The 19,891-nt window shown below is 52.8% G+C and overlaps 1 protein-coding gene across 1 annotated transcript in view; it reads right to left on the bottom strand.

Moving 5' to 3' along the window:
• RHBDL3 (rhomboid like 3) overlaps window positions 1–18,064 on the bottom strand; it is a 32,459-nt gene extending 14,395 nt beyond the window's left edge. The window contains exons 1-5 of the mRNA XM_032591193.1: window positions 17,909–18,064; window positions 13,510–13,734; window positions 10,411–10,559; window positions 7,953–8,065; window positions 2,375–2,475 (exon numbers count right to left, since the gene is read on the bottom strand). Of these exons, the coding sequence (XP_032447084.1) occupies window positions 2,375–2,475; window positions 7,953–8,065; window positions 10,411–10,559; window positions 13,510–13,734 (588 nt within the window). The 5' untranslated portion in view covers window positions 17,909–18,064. The remainder of the gene's footprint in view (window positions 1–2,374; window positions 2,476–7,952; window positions 8,066–10,410; window positions 10,560–13,509; window positions 13,735–17,908) is intronic.
• Window positions 18,065–19,891: the final 1,827 nt, after the last annotated feature.

Raw genomic sequence — 19,891 nt, 5'->3', positions numbered from 1 at the left:
GGGGGTACAGATTACTTAAAAAAAAAAAACTGGGGCATCTGGGTGGCTCAGTCGGTTAAGCATCCAACTCTTGATTTCGGCCCAGGTCATGATCTCGGGGTCATGGGACTGAGCCCCGCATGGGGCTCTGTGCTGAGCGTGCAGCCTGCTTGGGATTTTCTCTCCCTCTCTTTCTGCCCCTCCTCCGCTTGCACATGTGTGTGCTCTCTCAAAATCAACATTTTTTTTAATCTTAAAAAAATTTACTTGGCACCACCTGCCATTTGGCCAGCCCTGGGCCAGGCACCGGGGATGAGTAGAACCTGGGCCTTCCCTGGTGGGCATCGGGCCTGCAGGGCTGCTCCCAGTGACTCCTCCTCCCGACTGCCTCTAAAACAAGGACTTTGGCCTCCTCTGGGACTATCAGACGGATTCCTATTTCTCTCCTTAAAGACTCTGTCTCCATTCAGGGTCCAACCCTGGCCTCTTCTTGGAGGAGGAGGGAGTTAACCTTTATATTGAATAGGTTATTTTCACTTTATCTCATTTATCAATATCACTCGTTTCACAGATGTAGAAACTGAGGCACAGCGCAGTTAAGTAATGTGCCCAAGGTGCCTCTTTGGGAAGTAAGCAGCCAGGACTCAGATCTGGGGTGACTGGCTCCGGAGCCTGGGCTCTCAGCTAGCACGCTAGAATCCCCGTCAGGAGGGGCATGTCTGGCTCGTCGGCAGAGTGTGTGACTCTTGGTCTCGGGGTTGTGAGTTCGAGCCCCATGTTGGGCGCAGAGATGACTTAGAAAACAAAATCTTAACAAAAGAATGCCCTTCAGGAAAAGGCAAAAAAGAGCCTGGGAAAGGAATGGCCATGTCCCGACACTGTGAGAGGCTGGTGTAAGGGAATGACACCTGAGTAGCTGTCAGGAAGTATGGGTTCAAGTCCCGACTTGCCACAATCTTCACTGTGACTGTGGAAAAATCATTTAACCTCTTAGAGGCTCCTTTCCTTTTTGAGAATTTTGCTGAGGTCCCTTTACTTTTAATCATCTGTGACAAGCAACGAATTACAATTACGACGCATGCTAGTGGTCAAGGATTGTAATACTCTTTAAAGTTGTATTTTTTAATTTTTATTATTTTTCTTAAAGTTTATTTTTTATTTTATCTTTTAAAATTCTTTTCGCGTTTATTTATTTTGAGGGAGAGACAGACAGAGTACGAGCAGGGGAGGGACAGAGAGAGAGGGAGACACAGAATCCGAAGAAGGCTCCAGGCTCTGAGCTGTCAGCACAGAGCCCGATGTGGGGCTCGAACTCATGAACTGTGAGATCATGATCTGAGCTGAAGTCGGACACTTAACCGACTGGGCCACCCAGGCGCCCCTTAAAGTTTATTTATTTTGAGAGAGAGAGTGAGAGAGCAGGAGAACGGTAGAGAGAGAGGGAGAGAGAGAATCCCAAGCAGGTTCTGCACTGTCAGCATGGAGCCCAATGTGGGGCTGGAACTCATGAACCGAGAGATCATGACCTGAGAGGAAATCAAGAGTCGGTGGCTCAACTGATTGAGCCACCCAGGCGCCCTTTTTCAATTATTTTTTAATATCTGTTTGTTTTGAGAGAGAGTGAGAGAGAAAGGGGGAGGGGCAGAGAGAGAGAGAAGGAGAGAGAGAATCCCAAGCAGGTTCTGCACTGTCAGCATGGAGCCCAATGTGGGGCTGGAACTCATGAACCGAGAGATCATGACCTGAGAGGAAATCAAGAGTCGGTGGCTCAACTGATTGAGCCACCCAGGCGCCCTTTTTCAATTATTTTTTAATATCTGTTTGTTTTGAGAGAGAGTGAGAGAGAAAGGGGGAGGGGCAGAGAGAGAGAGAAGGAGAGAGAGAATCCCAAGCAGGCCCTGCACTGTCAACGTGGAGCCCAATGCGGGGCTCGAACTCATGAACTGTGAGATCATGACCTGAGCCAAAATCAAGAGTTGGGTGCTTAACAGACTGAGCCACCCAGGGACACCTAACATTGTCTTTCTTTTTTAAAACTAAGCTCTAGTCCCGACGTGGGGCTTGAACTCACGACCCCAAGGTCAAGAGTCGCAGGCTCTACTGACGCAGCCAGCCAGGCACCCCTACTGTAACACTTTTTAAAGCTGAATGGGAAAGGGGTAGCATAGGGAAATGGGTAATTTCATAGGCAAGAAGGAAAAAAATACGAATCGTATATGGAAGAGCCCCATTTGAAATCAGCCTGCAAAAAGTGAGGAGTGTCACTGAGCCCTCATACCAGCCAGGTCTGCCTGGCATTTCTGGGCCTGAGCCGGGGAGTCGAAGAAGATCCCCGGCGAGGACTGACATGCAGAGGGGAGGCCGAGATAGGCACGTTGGGACAGCAGGTGCTCACCATCACGATGTTGGCCAGATGGGCAGAGACGAGTGCATACACCCCTCCAGAGGAGCCCACAACTGGTGCAGTCATGTCAGCCACAGACACCGCCAAGGACCCTGGTACAGAGAGACATCAGGAATTCAAGGGTGCTGGCGCGCACTCCCCGCCCCTGCCCCAGGCCCTCACACGCAGCAGCCTGGGGGGGGGGGGGGGAGACCCCAGAGCAAAGGCTCTATCTCTTCCTTTCATCCGGTGTCGCCCTGGGGCCTCCTAGAAGCTTAAATTCATGGCTTGAAAGAGCCATCTGATTCGAACTTCTTTTACAGAAGACCCAGTGGAGGGAAGGGACCACCTGCCTGTCACTGCAACTCTGCCCCGCTTGGCATTACCTCGGGGTTCTGAGCGATAACAAACGGTAGCAGTACTTACTGCAGGGTCAGCTGCCACGCGTGGGCCACCGTGTATGGCGCGCTGGCCACGCGTTTTACTTACATCGGCCCGTTTAACCCCCGAGGCCGCCCTTTGAGGAGGGTGACAGCAGCCTCAATGCAGAGGTGAGGAGGCTGAGCCCAGAGTCACTGGTAGGAAGGGCTGCAACCAGGACTTGAGTCCTGCTTTGCCGACACAAAGTCCACGCTCGCGGCCTCAACGGCAGCCACTCCCCGAACTGGTACAGACAGAGGTCAGCCTCCACCCTCCACCATCGCTCCAGAGCATTTCTCAGCTCAAAGGCATCTAGAAACCCGCTTGGCTTCACCTCCGACCTCCCTCCCTCCGGCCGAGTGACAAAAGGCCAACAGAATCTCTAGAGTGGGGGTTCCGCTAGAGGAAAAATGTCCTTGAAAAGTCCCAGGGAAGAGAGAGAGATGATGTCATACCCTCTGGGGGGAGAAGGGGGTAGACTTTTGGTCTGGGGGATGACAAACTTTTGTGCTGGAAGGGAAGCTGGGCAGAGAGGAGAAGGGAAATGTATTGTTCTGGTCTCATTTAAGTGTGATCAATGCTTTGGCTTCCAGGGAAGGACACGAGAGACTAAAAATAACCAGGAGGTAGAGCCCAGGGCTCAGAGGCTGAGGTGGCTGGCCTGGGTGAGTGTGCAGAAACCACCACTGGAAAATGCCCGCAGGCTCGGGAGCCAATTAGCCGCTGCCTGGGTGGAGATGGGCAGAAGTGCCAAACTGCAGGCTCCATACAAGTGTAGGGTCCGCTACTTAGGAGGAGGCTGGGCTCAACCCGGGAACCTGGGCGCCCGACACACCTGGGCATCGGGAGCCCCCAGAACATCATCCACCTTCTCCCCTGCCTCGCTGCCCCCTCAGACCTCTCTCAAGGCTCCTCAGCTCGCTGGGAGATCCCTATGGCAAATTCTTGGTCTCAAGGGGGATGTGATCTCCCAGGAAAAAGCACTGTCATGAACCGAGAACTCCCAAGTCCTTCTCCCCTCCCAGGGTGACTATAAATCTTTCTTCTCCCCTTTCATGCCTTCCCTCTGGCTTTAATTAGGTATTGATCTATTGTCAGATCATTTTCTTTTTTTTTTTTTTTTTTTTTTTTTTTCTGCCTAGCCAAGGGGTCAGCCATATATAACAGAAAAAAAAAAAATAATCCCAGGGTGGCAAACAGACAGGCAGTGGGATCTGCATGACAAAGGATTCCCACGCTCTCCGGGCAGGGCCCGCAAGGAAGGCTGCATTGCGGGGCTGTGGAGGGCTGGCCACTGGAGACGGAGCCGCTCATTAATTACCGCGTGGACAGAGGAAGCCCCAGCCTCCCTGGGCTGGCCTCTTTCCTCCTCGCAGGCCCAGCTTCTGCTCTGTCGGCCTCCCGGGTGCAGGGGCATCCGCAGCGGTAGGGAGGCAGTGGGGAAGCCCCCAGGGTCCAGCCTCCCCACCCTGACCTTTCTCTCACCCTACCTATGGAGAGGGGTCCACGACCCCGGGGTCAAGGGTCAATTTGGGATTGTGGCAGGAGTCTGGAATGGGGGCGTGGCTGGCTAGTTGCGTGACCTTGGGCACAGCCCCTGCATTCTCTGGGCTTCAGCTTTCTGTGACATAAAGAGGTCTAAGGCTTACCAACTTCTGAGCAGTGAAACTCTCTTTTCAAAGGAAACCTTACCCACACCCCTACCCCCATGGAGCAGAGCACGGAGAGCCTATGGCTGAGTGGGGGTGGGGCCTGGGGAGTAAAATTTGGCAGCCACTGGAGGGGGCCTCAAGAGTTCCTTCCAGATTAGAGAGATTCAACAGCCGGAGATTCTGGGATCCAGGATCCGAGGTTTGGATCCTGGTTCTAGAATCCCGAAAGTAACAATCTGGACTCACCGGTCCTCCGTGTATGGCAGAAAGATTTCCTCAAGTGGCTGCAGGTTAGCCCTGGACTAGAGGGACTGGGAACAAGGGCATGCATACATATCAATATAGTAATAAAGGTCATCCTGGGGCAGGAAGCCTGGGCCACGCAGGATTCCGGACAAGCTGTGTGGAACCTAGCCTCATGGATGACAGTTCCATAAGGCCAGTATGAATGCCCCAGACGTCATGGGGCAGAGGATGGGGATAGAATGGCAAGATGGAGTGAAACGCACCTCTGCACAGGCCAAGGGACTAGTTCTGGTTGGACTATGAACTCTCTTGAAAAAGTTCTGGGCCCACACCAGCACGCAGATAAATTGGTGACTTTATCATAATGCACAGCTGCGATGTTAGCCTGAAATAATTTAAAGCAGGTGTTTTCCAACGTCTCCCTTGGCCATTAAAACAAAAAAAATCCAAATAGAAATCAGCAGAACATCTACCTTTGAGCAATATAACTTTATTTATGTATGTAGTCTCTCCTTTGTTCTACAAATATTTGCTGCTTAACATATGCCAAACCCTGAGTTAAGTCTCTGGGGATGCACACGTGGTGTATCATCTATATAATCTATAAGAAAAGTTGGGTGGAGCCCTTGAAATACTGGTTTTTAAAGTACCTAAATTTTAGCCACGTGATAGTTAGCTAGAAGCAAGAGACACGTCAAGCATTGGTTAGAAGCATGGGGCTCCCACTCACTTCTAGTACTTCCCTCGTCCTTCTAAGAAAATTGAGCTAGTCGTTTCACCTCTCTGAACCACCTGTGACATGGAGGTGACGGTACCCACCTCATAAGATTTGCCAATACAGGAAAAACGTATGTGCATCCTCTATCACAGGCCCAGAGTATCGGATGTTCTCAGCAGAGGTTGGCTGTCATTGCTACAAAATGTGATGGCCTTGCCTTTGCAATATTTTCATCGGGCAGGAGCTAAATGGTGGGGTCTGATGTCTATTAAGACCTCTCTGGGTGGGGCGCCTGGGTGGCTCAGTTGGTTCGTGTCCGACCCACCTTCCGCTCGAGTCATGATATCACAATTTGTGACTTCGAGCCCCACATCGGGCTCTGAGATAACGGCACAGAGCCTGCTTGGAATTCTCTATCTCCCTCTCTCTCTGCCCCTACCCTGCTTGCTCTCTCTCTCTCTCTCTCAAAAATAAAAACATTAGAAAAAAAAAAAGACTTCCCTTGGTTTCTGACAATAAATAACATGCACAAGGACAAGGCCTGCCTTCTGGTTCTCATAACATACGGTAGTGGTTTGAAGCACAGCCTTTGGGGTCAGGCAGCCTGGGTCTGGGGCCAGTTCCGCCACTTACAGCTAGGTCTTCTCGGGCAAGTCCCTGAGACACCCTAAGGCTGTTTCTGCACCTGCAGCAAGGGGAGAGTAATAGTACTTGCCTCGAGGGGTTGCTTGCCTGCACATGGCCAACACTTGCTAACTACTGGCTATCCGGTCAGGGTCTGGCTGGCTGTGAATGGAGCTGCCTCTCTGAGCTGGGATGCACACAGAGTAGACAGGGAAGGAAGGGGTGCAGGCAGATCAATCAACTCAGTCCAGAAGATCAATGACATGATTTATGGTGACCAGAGTGACCTCTGGTCTGAATCAATGCCTCAGACAGAATAGTACATGTTGTTTGCTTTATGATACAGCCCCACCCCCTCCTGTCTGGTTGGCAAGGATCCCTTCTGTCTGTGCACCATCCCACTCTGCACCGGGGTCACTGGCGAGTGACACCTGCATTGCCTTCCTGCTGGGTGTCATCAGTTTGGGTGAGGCCTGAGTCATCTTGAATCTTACTTCCGTCTTCTGGGTTATTGGCACTCCCATCTAATTGACTACTAACTGCAAGTGTTATGAGTGTCTTTCCTGTTCCTCGCCATTAACCATCTGGGTCTCTGGGTATGTAGGTATAGAAAATGTGGCTATGAATCTCCAGATGTCAAGACTCGGGGACTGCGTGGGTGGCTAAGTCTGGCACACAGAGATCCTCATTAGACCTTTGCTAAAGGATGTGGAAGGTGCTGGATGCTGGGGAAGCTCATGTGGGTGCTGTCCAAGGTGGCCAAGTTTTCACCCGCAGCACACAGAGAAATGAAGAAGGTGAGGGGCCAATCTCCCAAGCTGAGGGTTCCTGAACTAGCAGACCAGCTTCGAATGGGTGAGTGGGGTGGGACTCTTCCCTCTTGGATTCCTGAAGCCACCTCAGTTACTCCCAGGGTCCCTGTCTGCTCATTGTTTACAAGGTCAATGCCACCCTGCTCTCCTGATGACAACTTTAATGCCACTCAGAAAGGATTAAGATCTTACTTAAACATACACACAAAGCTCCCTTGGGCACAGCTGTCAAGGTGAAGAGCTGAGGCGGCAAACCTTGTATAAAAAAATAAATAAATAAAAGAAGGAGGAGGAGGAGGAGGAGGAGGAGGAGGAGGAGGAGGAGGAGGAGGAGGAGGAGGAGAAGCAGCCAGCTATAAGGTTGGAAACATCACGAGGGAGATCCCTCTGTTCAGAAACCCGGTTGGTGCAGACTCTTTCTGCAGAAATGCAGTCTGCTCTCCCCGGCTCACCCCAGCCAGCCTAACCTCCCTCCAGGGAAGGAGAGGGGGTGTCCCACTGGCCACAGGGCCGGCCATCCTCAAGGTCATGGTCCTTCGCCGTGTGAGCAGAGTCAGCTAGGGCCCCAGTCTCCTCCAGCTGGCGTGAGTGCTCACTACCTCTTAGGCCAGACCTGCTTCCTGTCAGCAGGGGGTCAATCAAGGGGACAGGTGTAGGCCTGGTGGGTGGGCCTGGCTCCACCCACACCTTGGATGTCCCTACAGGGATCTTACTGTGCCTGTGCAGTTTATATGGCACTGTTACTCCATTTGTCACCTCACTCCACCCTCCTAACACCCTACAGGCAGATCTTATTAGTTCCCTCCTAAAACCTAAGGGGGCCGAGAGAGGTTAAGGAATTTCCCCAAGCTCACACAGCTACAACATGGCAGTATAAAGACAGAAACCCCGGTCAATCTGCCTGTTCCACATCCTGTGGTCTCCTCCCCTTGCCATCACATGCCTCCCTCTTTGGATGGTAGTCCCCTTTCCAGAGGAGGTTTGCTAACCCTGGTAGTTACGAGCCTTGGCGATGGGAGTCCTGCATCGCTGGAGGCCGGGGGCTTGCCCAATCCCATGGGGTCTCCCAGCCACCCTGGGGAAGTTTACCCCTGTGGACTTGCAGCCCACCTGCCTACCTGCCACAACGCCAGCCACGTAGACAAGCCCAATGCGGGTTGCTCCGTGCACCATCTCCAAGGGCACCCCTACCAGGAGCTGCAGCACCACGTTGAGTCCCAGGTGTTCTATCCTGTACAGAAAGACCACTCCATTCATACACTCATTCATTCATTCACTCACTCACTCATTCATTCAACAAACACTGTATGCCAAGATGCTGGGGATCCAGCAGGGAATAAGACCCTATACCTACCTTGAGGAGCTCATGGTCTGGGTCTAAGGGACAGGAATTACAATGCAGACAGGTCGTCTTGGAAACAGCATACCTTGCCTGCCACCTGGGACAGGAAGGAACAGTGCAGGGCCTGGGCAGTGCTTGGCAATGCCTGCACCTGCCATAGTGAGAAGGCGCCTCACCACGGTTAAGATCCAGCAAATCCATCCATTCACATATGAGAAGCCAAGACTCAGAGAGGGACACTGACTGGCTTACAGTCACACAGCCCGGGTTCCTGATGGGCAGAATCTGCTCCATTCACCAGGCCACGAAGTTACTCTGGCTCACTACACATTTGTAAGAGCTACTGATGTTCAAAGAGAAAGATGTTTTCAAGACAAGTGCAAGCATTAGAGGGGCGCGTGGGTGGTTCAGTCAGTTAAGCATCCAGCTCTTGATTTCGGCTCAGGTCACGATCTCACGGTTCGTGAGATGGAACCCGAGTCGGGCTCTGTGCTGACAGCATGGGGCCTGCTTGGGATTCTCTCTCTCCCTCTCCCTGCTCCTCCCTTGCTCACTCTCTCGCTCTCTCAAAAATAAATAAATAAACGTTAAAAAAAAAAAAACAATTGTAAGTATTAGAGATATCTCTTAGAACTTAATAATTCAAAGTTATCCCTTCAAATATCATGAAATCCCTTAAAATCCCATTCTACCCAACACTCAGGGTTGGGTTTTCTTACCCTATGAATACTTTCCTTTTTATACTATCATACATCTACGACCAGATCTTGTTGCTAACTGGTGTCTAGCCGAATGCCTATGTTATTGGAAAAAGTTGTCATGTTACTATTGCTATATCAGTGTGTGCTTTCAAGTTTACAAAGCACTTTAACATCCACTGTCTCACGTAAATTGAGCCCACAGCACCTGCACAGCTTCCTGGAGATGTTTAAGTTATAGGGTAACAGAGCACATCATGAGGGGTCTGGACCTTGGCCTGGGTCACAGCCCTGGGCCTGGTCTGCAAGGCCCTGCCTGGAGACTAATCACTGTGCCATGCTGGGCACACGTGAGTACCTGTCTACCCAGGAGGGCACCTGCAAGGTAGCTCAGACAGATGGGGCTCTGTTCTACACTCCTATCATGCCTGGAATCTTCCAGCCCTGACTGCCAGCCGAAGGGTTAGAAGTGTCAGACAAACGCACTGGAAAAGAGCCGGATGCGAGCATCAGATTCACAGAGAGACTGCAGAGGTTTTCCGGTCCTGTCATCTTGGTTTACAGGCAAGAGCCTGAGACTAGAAGACACCCGGTGAGGGGAACTCAGGGCTCCTGCGTCCCAATCCGAACTCCTTCCTCTCTACCGCACTGGATTCACTGGTCCAGAGTGGGCCCCTGGATCATAGGTCACCTGGCTGGGCTCATCCCAGATGTTGGCCAGCTGTCCCTATCTCCTGTCGGCTGCAGCGCCAGCCAAGAGCCCCTCCCTCCCTCAAAATCACAGACCTAGAAACTCCTCCAAGGGCTCTCCCAGGCAGGCACTGCCCCATTAGAAGCAATAGCCAGAGAAAGGCCTGAGGCCACCACTATGGGCCTCAGCTAAGAGCCTCTGTGCACTGTCCACTTTGGCCTCCAGGCTTTTAGCTCCCAGAGGCAGAGAATGGACAAAGAGGCTTTGGAGGCTTTGTCCATTCTTGTTCCTCACCCCAAAAGATCAAGGAAGGCCAGAGGTCAGTCCTGGAAATAAGGCAGCAGTCTTACCCACTGTGGAGTCACAGGCTTGGGCAGCCTGGGCAGGGAATCCCATCAACAGATACTATAATTATTGCTAGAATTCCTCAAAAAGACTCTCACCACCTATGGAGACCACCTTGGGAGAAAGGCGCTTTCAAGAAACCTGTCCTTTATTCCACTTCTGGGGGCACTGACACACACACAGTTTATGGATCATGAACTTGGTAGCTGACACTTCCCTTTTTGCTTTGGCCACTAGGAAGCTCAGAACGAACTTGTAACCTACATTTGTACCGCTTTCACTGTGGGCTTAAACTTAGCATTTTCCTCCATCTATTTCCCCTTTTCCATACTGTGTCAGTAATGAACTACCTTCTGGTATTAGGTAAGTTTCAAGGAGCCACCTCAAACCCTGTGTCCAGGAAGATAAAAACAAACTGAAACATATTTCCTTCTAGGCTCTCTGGACCTCTTGTTTTCCTATGGGGACTCTATCCAGAGCGAACGAAGGTAGGCACTCACCCCGCGTGCATGAAGATGTACGTCAGGTAACGCCATGCCTGCGCGCGGAGCTGTGGGTGGTAAACCAGCGAGTTCTTCAGGTATCGCGGATGGGTTACCTGCAGCACGAATTGACCCAGCGACACTCCGTTGTAGAGGAAAAAGGCAACCTGGATGAAAACAGAATGGCAGGGGCCTGTTACTAGACGCGAAACTGGCCAGGAGCCCCTCTGGTGCTAACGTTCGGAATCCCCTGCAGGAACTTGTCACTTTTCCTCCTCGGAGAATGAGGGACAGCCCCTATGGCCGGCACCCTGCCTAGCTCTCGGCCACCTCTCACCCCACTTCGGTTTGGTTATTTTGTGTTAAATGGTCACGTGGGCTCTGCCCGCACCTCCTCGGTGCGAGGCGGGAAAGGCTCGGGGGGGTTTCAACTAATTGCAGCAAAAACTTACATACCCGTTTGGGGGAAGAGGCAATTCTACACAAGGTGATTTTTTTGAGTTGCAGTAAAATACGCATAACATAAAATGTGCCACCTTCATCAGTTTTCAGCATACAGCTCAGTGGCATCCAGTGTGTTCACGATGTTGTGCAGCTGTCAGTGCCACCATCCACAGAACTCTTGCAAAAGTGACACTCTGTCTCCATTAAGCACCAGCCCTGGCAACCACCATTCTACTTCGTCTCTATGAATTTGACTCCCCTGGGTGCCTCATCTAGGCGGACTCACACAGGTGGCTGGCTTATGTCACTTAGCATGATGTCCTCAAGATTCACTTATGTTATAGCATGTGTCCAAATTTCCTTCCTTTTTAAAAAAAATTTTTAATGTTTATTTTTGAGAGAGAGAGAGAAGGACAGAGACAGAGCGTGAGCAGGGGAGGGGCAGAGAGAGAGGAAGACACAGAATCCGAAGCAGGTTCCAGGCTCTGAGCTGTCAGCACAGAGCCTGACACGGGGCCTGAACCCATAAGCCATGAGATCATGACCTGAGCTGAAGTTGGACGCTTAACCAACTGAGCCACCCAAGCACCCCATTCTTTTTTTTTCTTTTTAATGTTTATTTGTTTTTGAGAGAAAGGGGGAGCACAATCGGGGGAGGGGCAAGGGGAGGGAGAGAGAGAGAGGGGGGGAGAGAGAGAGAGAGAGAGAATCTGAAACAAGCTCTGAGCTGTCAGCACAGAGCCTGACATGGGGCTTGAACCCACAAACCATGAGATCATGACCTGAGCCGAAGTCGGACGCTCAACCGACTGAGCCACCCACGTGCTTTTGTTTTCTTAGAGTTTATTTATTCAAGTAATCTCTACACCCAACGTGGGGCTTGAACTCATGACCCTGAGACAGAGTCGCAAGCTCCTCTGACTGAGCCAGCCGGGCATCCCTGGGATTTTCAGTCCTACAGTAAATGGCCCCAATTTGCGTGTTTCTTTAAGACTCAGGTCGGCTTCGAAATTTTCTTTTGTTCTCACCCATACTGCCAGGTTGTCAGCAGGTTGTAAACCTGGTATGACAGCCAGGTTCTTACTCCCTATTGCTGGCTGGTTGTGGGCCCCTTCTAATAACTTCCCACCACGTCCCTCCCATTCCCTGTTGTGGACCCAGGAAACCAAGTTACTGAAGCTATATGTAAAACAAAAGTTTTGGGCTTTAGTACAAGTACTCTGAAACAGTTATTTTAGCATTTTCTTCTTGATTGGTGGTTTGAGTTTACAGAGCTGCAGTTTCTGGAAATTTGAAACCAACCTGGACGCCTCTCTGGATGACCTTGGGCAAATTACTTGAACGCTCTGGTCCTTGGTTTCCTCATCTGGAAATGGGGATGCCCACGCTTCCAGGTGGTCATGAGGTTTGAAAAGTGCTGAAGCACAGGAAGGGCCAGCTGTGCGTGTCATGTACTCAGCGAATGAGGCTGTAATCGGTGTGGGGTTCGGGCCTCCTGGGCGGGACCTGTGCCATTCCCAGCGTCCCCATCCCCACCCTCCAGCAGATGAACTCCCCTGGGTTCTCTGGGGAGCCGTTCTGTCCATCTTACATGACACGGGTGGTGTGGCAGCAAATACAGCTCCCAAGGCAGCTCATTATTATTGGTCCTCAAATAGAATTTAATAAATAGACCAACACAGTAAGCATTTGGAGAACGATTCCAAGAATATCTCAGAAACATCGCATCTTCAACATGCGCTTGGATGAAGCCATAACAACAAACAGAGGAGTGCTTGGCCTTGCAGACCAGCTATTCTGATTCAGGAAAAAAAGAAGAAGATCGCCATGGAGCTTAATGATCCTGCCACTTGATTCGGCATCAGCTTTATAGGAACATATGCCGTGGTGGTAATTAGGCCCGTGGCTCTGGAAGAGAAATGCTGCAGACTACGGAACACCATTCAGGAGCTGGGGTTGGGGGCCCACGGGTTCTAGGCTCAGCAGCCAAAGAATTCAGTCTCTCACACAGGGGCACACACTCAGAAAACGGTACCTTTGACTTCTACTGCATAAGCAGGAGACGTTTAGAATAACGATAGGGACGGATGATTCCCTAAGGGGAGAACGTTCTTTCAAAATACGTTAAGCCCACATTTACCTGTTCATAAACACTCCCTCCCATATGCATTTTGGGTAATGCTTCTGTGTTCAGAAAGCGCCACCAGGCACTCTTGCGCTAAATAGAGGAGTTCTATGGGAGAAGGAGGCGGGCCTGGTGATCCCTGCTCTACGGGAGGCGGGGAGGATGGAGTTCTGGGGGAGCAAACGACTGGTCCACGTTCCTCACCAGGGAGGAACTAAAATAACTTAGTTTTAAGGAGTTAGCCTGGCCAAATCCCCCACGTCAACAAGCTTAGGACATTGTTCTTGCTGCTGCTGTTTTGGTAGGGGGTGGTCATATGGGGATTTTGCTGCAGCAATAATAATCTTCGGAATATCCTTGTGGTCCCGGGGTTCTAACAACACTCACGGGCCCTGTAACATGGCCTGACTGGCAACTCGGCCTCACCCGCCACCTTGTGGTGGAGGAGACGCTGCCCTTCCTGTCTTGATCTCAGACAGCCTCTTGCCCACCCCCTCCGCGCCCCCCACCCCAGGGCTGGGCAGCCCCTTCCCCACCCTTGTGCTTGCCTCCAGCAGCGTGACCGTGATCATGAACCAGGGCGGGGGGCAGCAGGTATAGCTGTCGTAGTACCACTTCCGGTCAATCTCCCGGGGCAGGGTCTCGTAGGCCACGTGGCGGATGAGCCGCTGGGAGAGGTTCAGCCCTTTCTCCTCCAGCAGGGCCTTGCTGCAGAGTCGGCGGTTGCCCTGCAGGATGGCCTGGCGGAAGCTGTTGGACCGCTTGTTGCTCATCTGCGTGGGAAACAGGGCGGGGGGAAGGGCTCAGAACTGGGGTCTCGGGGTCTCAGCACATACCTTGGACCGACCAGGCCTCATCCCACCTTTCTCTTTCTTCTACACGGGTCCCACGTGGCAGATGTTCTAAAGCAACTTGTTTTGGGCTCCTTGGATATTCTTTTTTTTTTTTTTTTTTAATTTTTTTTTTCAACGTTTTTATTTATTTTTGGGACAGAGAGAGACAGAGCATGAACGGGGGAGGGGCAGAGAGAGAGGGAGACACAGAATTGGAAACAGGCTCCAGGCTCCGAGCCATCAGCCCAGAGCCCGACGCGGGGCTCGAACTCACGGACCGCGAGATCGTGACCTGGCTGAAGTCGGACGCTTAACCGACTGCGCCACCCAGGCGCCCCTCCTTGGATATTCTTAACTAGTCTACCTGTTAGACAAGGACGGTGAACATCCTCATTCTACAAAATCAGAGAGAGGTTTAGGAGTCCAAGTTCAAACTCAGAACCTGTACCAATGATCACCGTACCTTCCTTCCACCTACCTACCCATCATCCATCCGTCACAAGTGAGTGTCAACACATTGCCAGGCACAGAGGACACAATGGTGCTTAAGACAAATAAGAAACCAGCAATCGCGGCTCAGCGTGAAGGCTGCTGGGGGAGCACGCAGGAGGCAGCCCAGCCCTGTCCCACGGTGGTCAGGGAGGGCTTTCTCGAGGAGGGGGTAACTGAGCGAGAACTGAAGGATGAGAAGGAGCTCGAGTCCTTAGAGATGCCAGCTTGGGAAGAGGTGGGCAGCCCTGGTGAGGTGGACCAATTTGCAGAGAGGTCTCTAGAACGAGAACCCAGAGCTGTGTTTGTGGAAGGTCATCACTCCTGAGTGCCTGGAACGCCTGGCGCGCCAAGGGACCGGTTGTAGAGCCTTGTCTGAGGACCGGCCCTACTGTCCGCAGCCTCAGGCTGCCCGATGCATCCTCACTGGAGTCCTGGCGGCCTCGCTCTGTGGTCAGCCTGACTCCCAGCAACCAGGCGGCCGGCCTTGCTGACTTCTAGCCTCCTGGGGCCTCTGTGGCGTCCCACCCGTCCTCCACAACCATACTCCAGATCCTTCTTACGGGGAGATAAAACTCTCCCACCCCCAGTACCCCCACTGGATAGCTGGGGTGGGGGTTATCAACATATTCCTGGGACTGTGGCCCTATCAGGGAACATTTGGCTAAACCTGATGGCAGAAGCCCAGAGAGGGCTGGCTGGTGAACCAGGCCAGACCAAGGCACGGGGGTTTAAGGTAGAATGAGCCTCTGTCTGCAGCACCCCTGCTCCATTCCTGGGTTCCATGGTCTTTCGCTTTCAAAATCTGGCTTAAAGCTCACCCCCTCCAGGAGGCCTTTCCAGATGAACCCCTCCCACTGATCCCCTATTCTCATTCTCTCCATGCCTACAAAGCTCGGATCTGGTTCCTCTCGCTGGTGCAGGAGTTCTGTAAATGGAGGCAATCTTGGGGCTTCGTGTTCACTGCAAACCCGAGACAGGATCACGTTGTCAAACTGTTTTGTAGCCCCTGTTACCATCCTCTCTCCCAATCCCCAAGTGGGCACAGCACACATACTCACAGCACACCCACAGCCACACCCTGAAGCCGGGCAAGGTGGGCTCAGCACGAGCACTGCGCACACACACTCGCCATTCGCCCGCACCCTTGATGTGTCTAGGGCCACCCCGCGTCTCAGGCCTCATGGAGCTTACAAGCAGAGGCACACGTGAATTATTCGGTGCACAGGATTATCCTCACGTTACAAAGATGGGGACTAAAGCTTGGAGGTGAGTAATTTTCCCAAACACCAGGATTTTCTCCAAAGAGTCAGGATTCAAATCCAGCTACATCTGACTCCAGAGTCCATTTTGTGCCAGTTAGATAAGGGAGCCGCTTCTTCCAGGTGGATGAACCCATTCTAGGCCTTGGTGAACAAAACCCAGGCCGGATTGCAGTCCCCATTCACCTCACTGGCAGGCATCCTTGTACAGTACACAAGCTGCACACCCGTACACGACAACCCTGGCCACCCAGGTGTAATGCAACGTGGTCTGTGCTAGAAGAGAGGCCTGGGCAAAGCACTGTGGGGGCTCTGGATAAGGCGGGTTCATTCTACCTGGGTTGGGTTGGGGAAGGGCCCACAAAGGATGCAGGCGGGTTTAGCTGGTAAAGGAACATTAGAGATAACAAAATCTTTCTAATACTCCAGGTTATTTAATCCTCGCAACAATCCTGAAGAGGGAAGGTATCCTTTGGCTTCATTTTACAAATGAGAAAACACAGGCTCAGAGGATCTTTCTCGGTGAGTGGCAAAGGCAGGGGCAGGAGCAGGACCCAGGTCCTCTCTGGGCACGCTGCCTTACCCAGAGCTCCCCTCCTGGCGAGCCCCCCCTTAGTCCCGGTCTCCAGGCAGCCCTGCTCACACAAATCCAGGCTCTGGCTGGCTGCTCCGGCTTAGAGCGTGAACACAGAAATCCTGACAGCAACAAGCAATCTGCCGTTGGGGTTCACGCAGAAGACCCACAGATCCTCAGCTGGAGAGAAGCATTTCGTGGGCCCAGCCAAGCCTTCCCTCTGGCCTGAGACTGAGCAGGGCATGTGGCAGTCGTGCTGGCACTCCGGGTGTGGATGTGGATGGGCCCACGCAGGACTGGCCCGAGCCACTGCTGGGCTCCAGGTCACAGGGCTCACCCCCACCACCCATCCTGTGAATCCTGACTCCTCCATTTAGCTCAGCTCCATCCCCCACCCTCTCGGAGGTCTGCTTTCTGGCTCCACTCTGAACAGCCCTAAAAAACCCTACAGCTGCTCCCTGCAATCATGCTACCCTCCGAGCAAAGGCAGGTCTCCATCACCAGGCAATTAAAATAGCCCCAAAGCCTGGACACCCATGTCAGAGAGCTCACCAGGCAAAATGGCAGGCACGGGCGGTACTGACCCCCCCATCACCGGTGCCTTTGAATTCTAGGAGCCTGGGGGACTTCGCACGAGTCGTTTCACTCTTGCCCTTCCACGGATGGCAAGAAAAGGGGTGACTATCTTCACTTCACCAACAGGGAAACCGGGAGGAGGCTTCTGGCCTTGTACTGACCCAGCTAGTTCATACAGCTTCTACTCTTGTCCTGTCCATCCGCATCCCTGCTGGGATGCTTCCTGCTGAGCCCCCCTGAACGCCATCCCAACCCCACCACAGTGGCCCCCATGACAGCAAAGCAGTACCTCCTACTGAGGGAGAAGTCTCTACTCCAAGACACTGGACCAGTGGGCAGGGCTCACAGGCCGCCTGTCTCCAGCCCCTCCGACTACCCAGAACGGTAGGTACCCAGCCAGCAGGTCTGACGAGGTCTGGCCTTCACCCAAGTGCCCCATTGCTCTCAGCATCCACTCTCCAGCTCTTCTTCTTCCAGTGATAACCTCCCACTTCCTACTCCTAGCCCTTCCTCTCCGTGGAACTGACCCCACCCCCAGCTCCATGGGTAGGCACCGATTGGCCTACGTCAATCAACACATCCCACTGACCCAATCTAGGCCAATAGGCGGGAGGAAATCCCAAGCCTTGTGCGGGAACAGAAGAGTCCCTCTCGTCCTCTGCATGGTGAGGGCCTGAGGGTGTAAGGGCTGGAACAGCTGCAGCCACTTTGCTGCCACACGGAGAGTCTGGAACTGCCAGGGGCTTCTTTGAGTATGGGCTGATGCTGCAGAAGGCAGAACCGAGTGACAATGAGAAACCAGGTCCTCAGAGATGTCCTTCCACCTTCTGAAGCCTGGACTTTTTCAATGTTGCAAGTCAACAGTTCCCTTTAGTTGCCCAAAAAGATCTTTTGTTTTGTTTTGTTTTCTGTTTTTTGAGAGGGAGAGGGTGCAAGTGAGCGAGGGAGGGGCAGAGAGAGAGAATCCCACAACAGAGAAAGAGAATCCCACAACAGAGAGACAGAGGGAGAGGGAGAGACAGAATATCCCATGTAGGCTCCACACTGTCAGCACGGAGTCGGCAGCGAGGCTTGAGCTCACGAAACCATGAGATCATGACCTGAGCCAAAGTTGGATGCTTAACGGACTGAGTCACCCAGGACCACCCCTGGTCTTCTAAGCCATACACCCCAAACAGGTCCCTCCCAGCAGCAAGAGCCCCAGAATGCTCACCAGGTTGACAAAATCCTGGTAGCCGATCTGCCCATCCGCCTGGCTGTCGGCGAGAGCCAGGAGCACCTCCCGTTTGTGCGGGTCCAGCTTGGAGCTGTGGCTCTCCAGGAGGCTCCGGAACTTGCCTGTGCTGATGTAGCCTGTGTTCCCAGGGTCAAACTGAGGGAGAAGCACACATAGCAGTGGGGTCAGTGGGGCCCTGCAGGTGTCCCACCTCCATCCCCACGCACGGGCTCCTGTCCCTAGCCCTCTGCCAACAGAGGTCCAGGCCGCCTCTGGGATATTTCCAAGGCCCCCAGAGGAAACATCCAAATAGGGCATGGACGACCACTTAAAAGTCCTAGAAGGCCCCAGAGCCCTTGGAGATCGCCCAACCCAACCATCTCATGCATGGACAGGGAAACAGGCTCAGAGAGGTCAAGCTCCATCCTGTCCGCCCCTAATCCTGACCCTGGACAAGAGGAAAGCAAGAAGGAAAAGGCAAGAAGGGAAGGAAGATGAGGAACTTCTGGCGTGCGGGCCAGAGGGACCCCAGTGGGGAATGCTGAGGCCCCGGGCCTGGGGAGCAGGGGCCCAGCCTTGCAAATCCTCCTGCACTTGACTGCAGGCGCCTCTCACACCTGCATGCAGGCACACCTACAGCCATACACATGGGCTTCGGTGGGGGCTCCCCAGAGACCCCGTGCAGCTTTGCACCCCCCCTCCCAGGGGTCCCTTTCCACCCTCGTCTCCCAGGGAGACTCCCACTCACCCTGCCCAGCTACTCCGTGCAGTCTCGGGATTCCCCGGGACGCAGGCTGCTCTAGCTGGCCCCCTGCACATCGGACAGACCTCGGGCCGCCAGCCCACCCGGCCCTTCACTCTCCTCCCTGCGCCTCTTCACCGGGCTGCTGGGTCACTGGCACCGGCCGCACCGCGTACCCCAGCGTTTAGCAGGAGTCGGGCATGATCGGCACTCAGCAAACATTTCTTGGGTGTATAAATAGTGGGTGTTGGGATGGACAGACAGGTACTGATCTTCCAGGGAAGGTATTATCGGTCTTCTTCGTCTCTCCCAGAGAAGCCCATAGCCTTTCCGTGCCTCTTCCACAGCCCCTCTTTGCTCACCGAGCCGTCCCGGGGTCCCCCACACAGCACACGCCCTGCTAGAGAATGATGCCAACTGTCTGTCGCCACTGCTGAGAGCTGTCCTGTTCAGAGAGTGCTTCCCCACACGAATTCGCTGTGCCTACACACGCTGTGGTGAGCTGCTTAGATTTTAGAAAGCAAACAGTGGGCGTCCGTGTGTGCGCGACAGGGGAGTCCAGGTGACCAAACCCACATTTACTCCTTTTTTTTTTTCATTTTTAAATTTATTTATTTTGAGAGAGAGAGAGAGAGAAAGGGCGTGAGCAGGGGAGGAGCAGAGAGAGGGAGAGAGAATCTCAAGCAGGCTCCGTGCTGCCAGCACAAAGTCCGATGTGGGGCTCGATCCCACGACCCTGGGATCATGACCCGGGCCGAAATCAACAGTTGGAGGCTCAACCAACTGAGCCATCCAGGCACCTCTCCCCCTTTTCTAGATAAGGTCAACGGAGACTATCTTAGGAAGGCTGTTCCCGCGTTCAGTACCTCCAAGACAATCCAAGAGAAACAGCCCAGACTCACAAGTCATGGGCTATTTCAATTCTTCCCAGAACTCAACAAGGGAGGACATCTCTAAAGAGGTCTATTTAAAAATCTGCCTGTGTCCCCACCCTGAAGTCCAAATACCAGGTTCCAGGGATGACACCTATTTAGTTCACACCACTGAGTATTTCAGGAAACTCAGCCACTCCCTGCGCCACAAAGATCTTTAAGGATGAAAACACCTAACATTTGCTGACTGTCTCATGGGGCCAATACCTCTCTAAGCACTTTATGTGTATAATTTCTTTGACCCCCCCCCCCATGACACCTTCCTGAAGGAGGTCCTATTACTATACTATCCCCATAGGACAGAGG

Source organism: Lynx canadensis, chromosome E1 (assembly GCF_007474595.2).
Source record: "Lynx canadensis isolate LIC74 chromosome E1, mLynCan4.pri.v2, whole genome shotgun sequence".
Taxonomy (NCBI): Eukaryota; Metazoa; Chordata; class Mammalia; order Carnivora; family Felidae; genus Lynx; species Lynx canadensis.
Note: the sequence above shows the minus strand (reverse complement) of the source record. Positions and strands in the feature narration are given on the sequence as shown.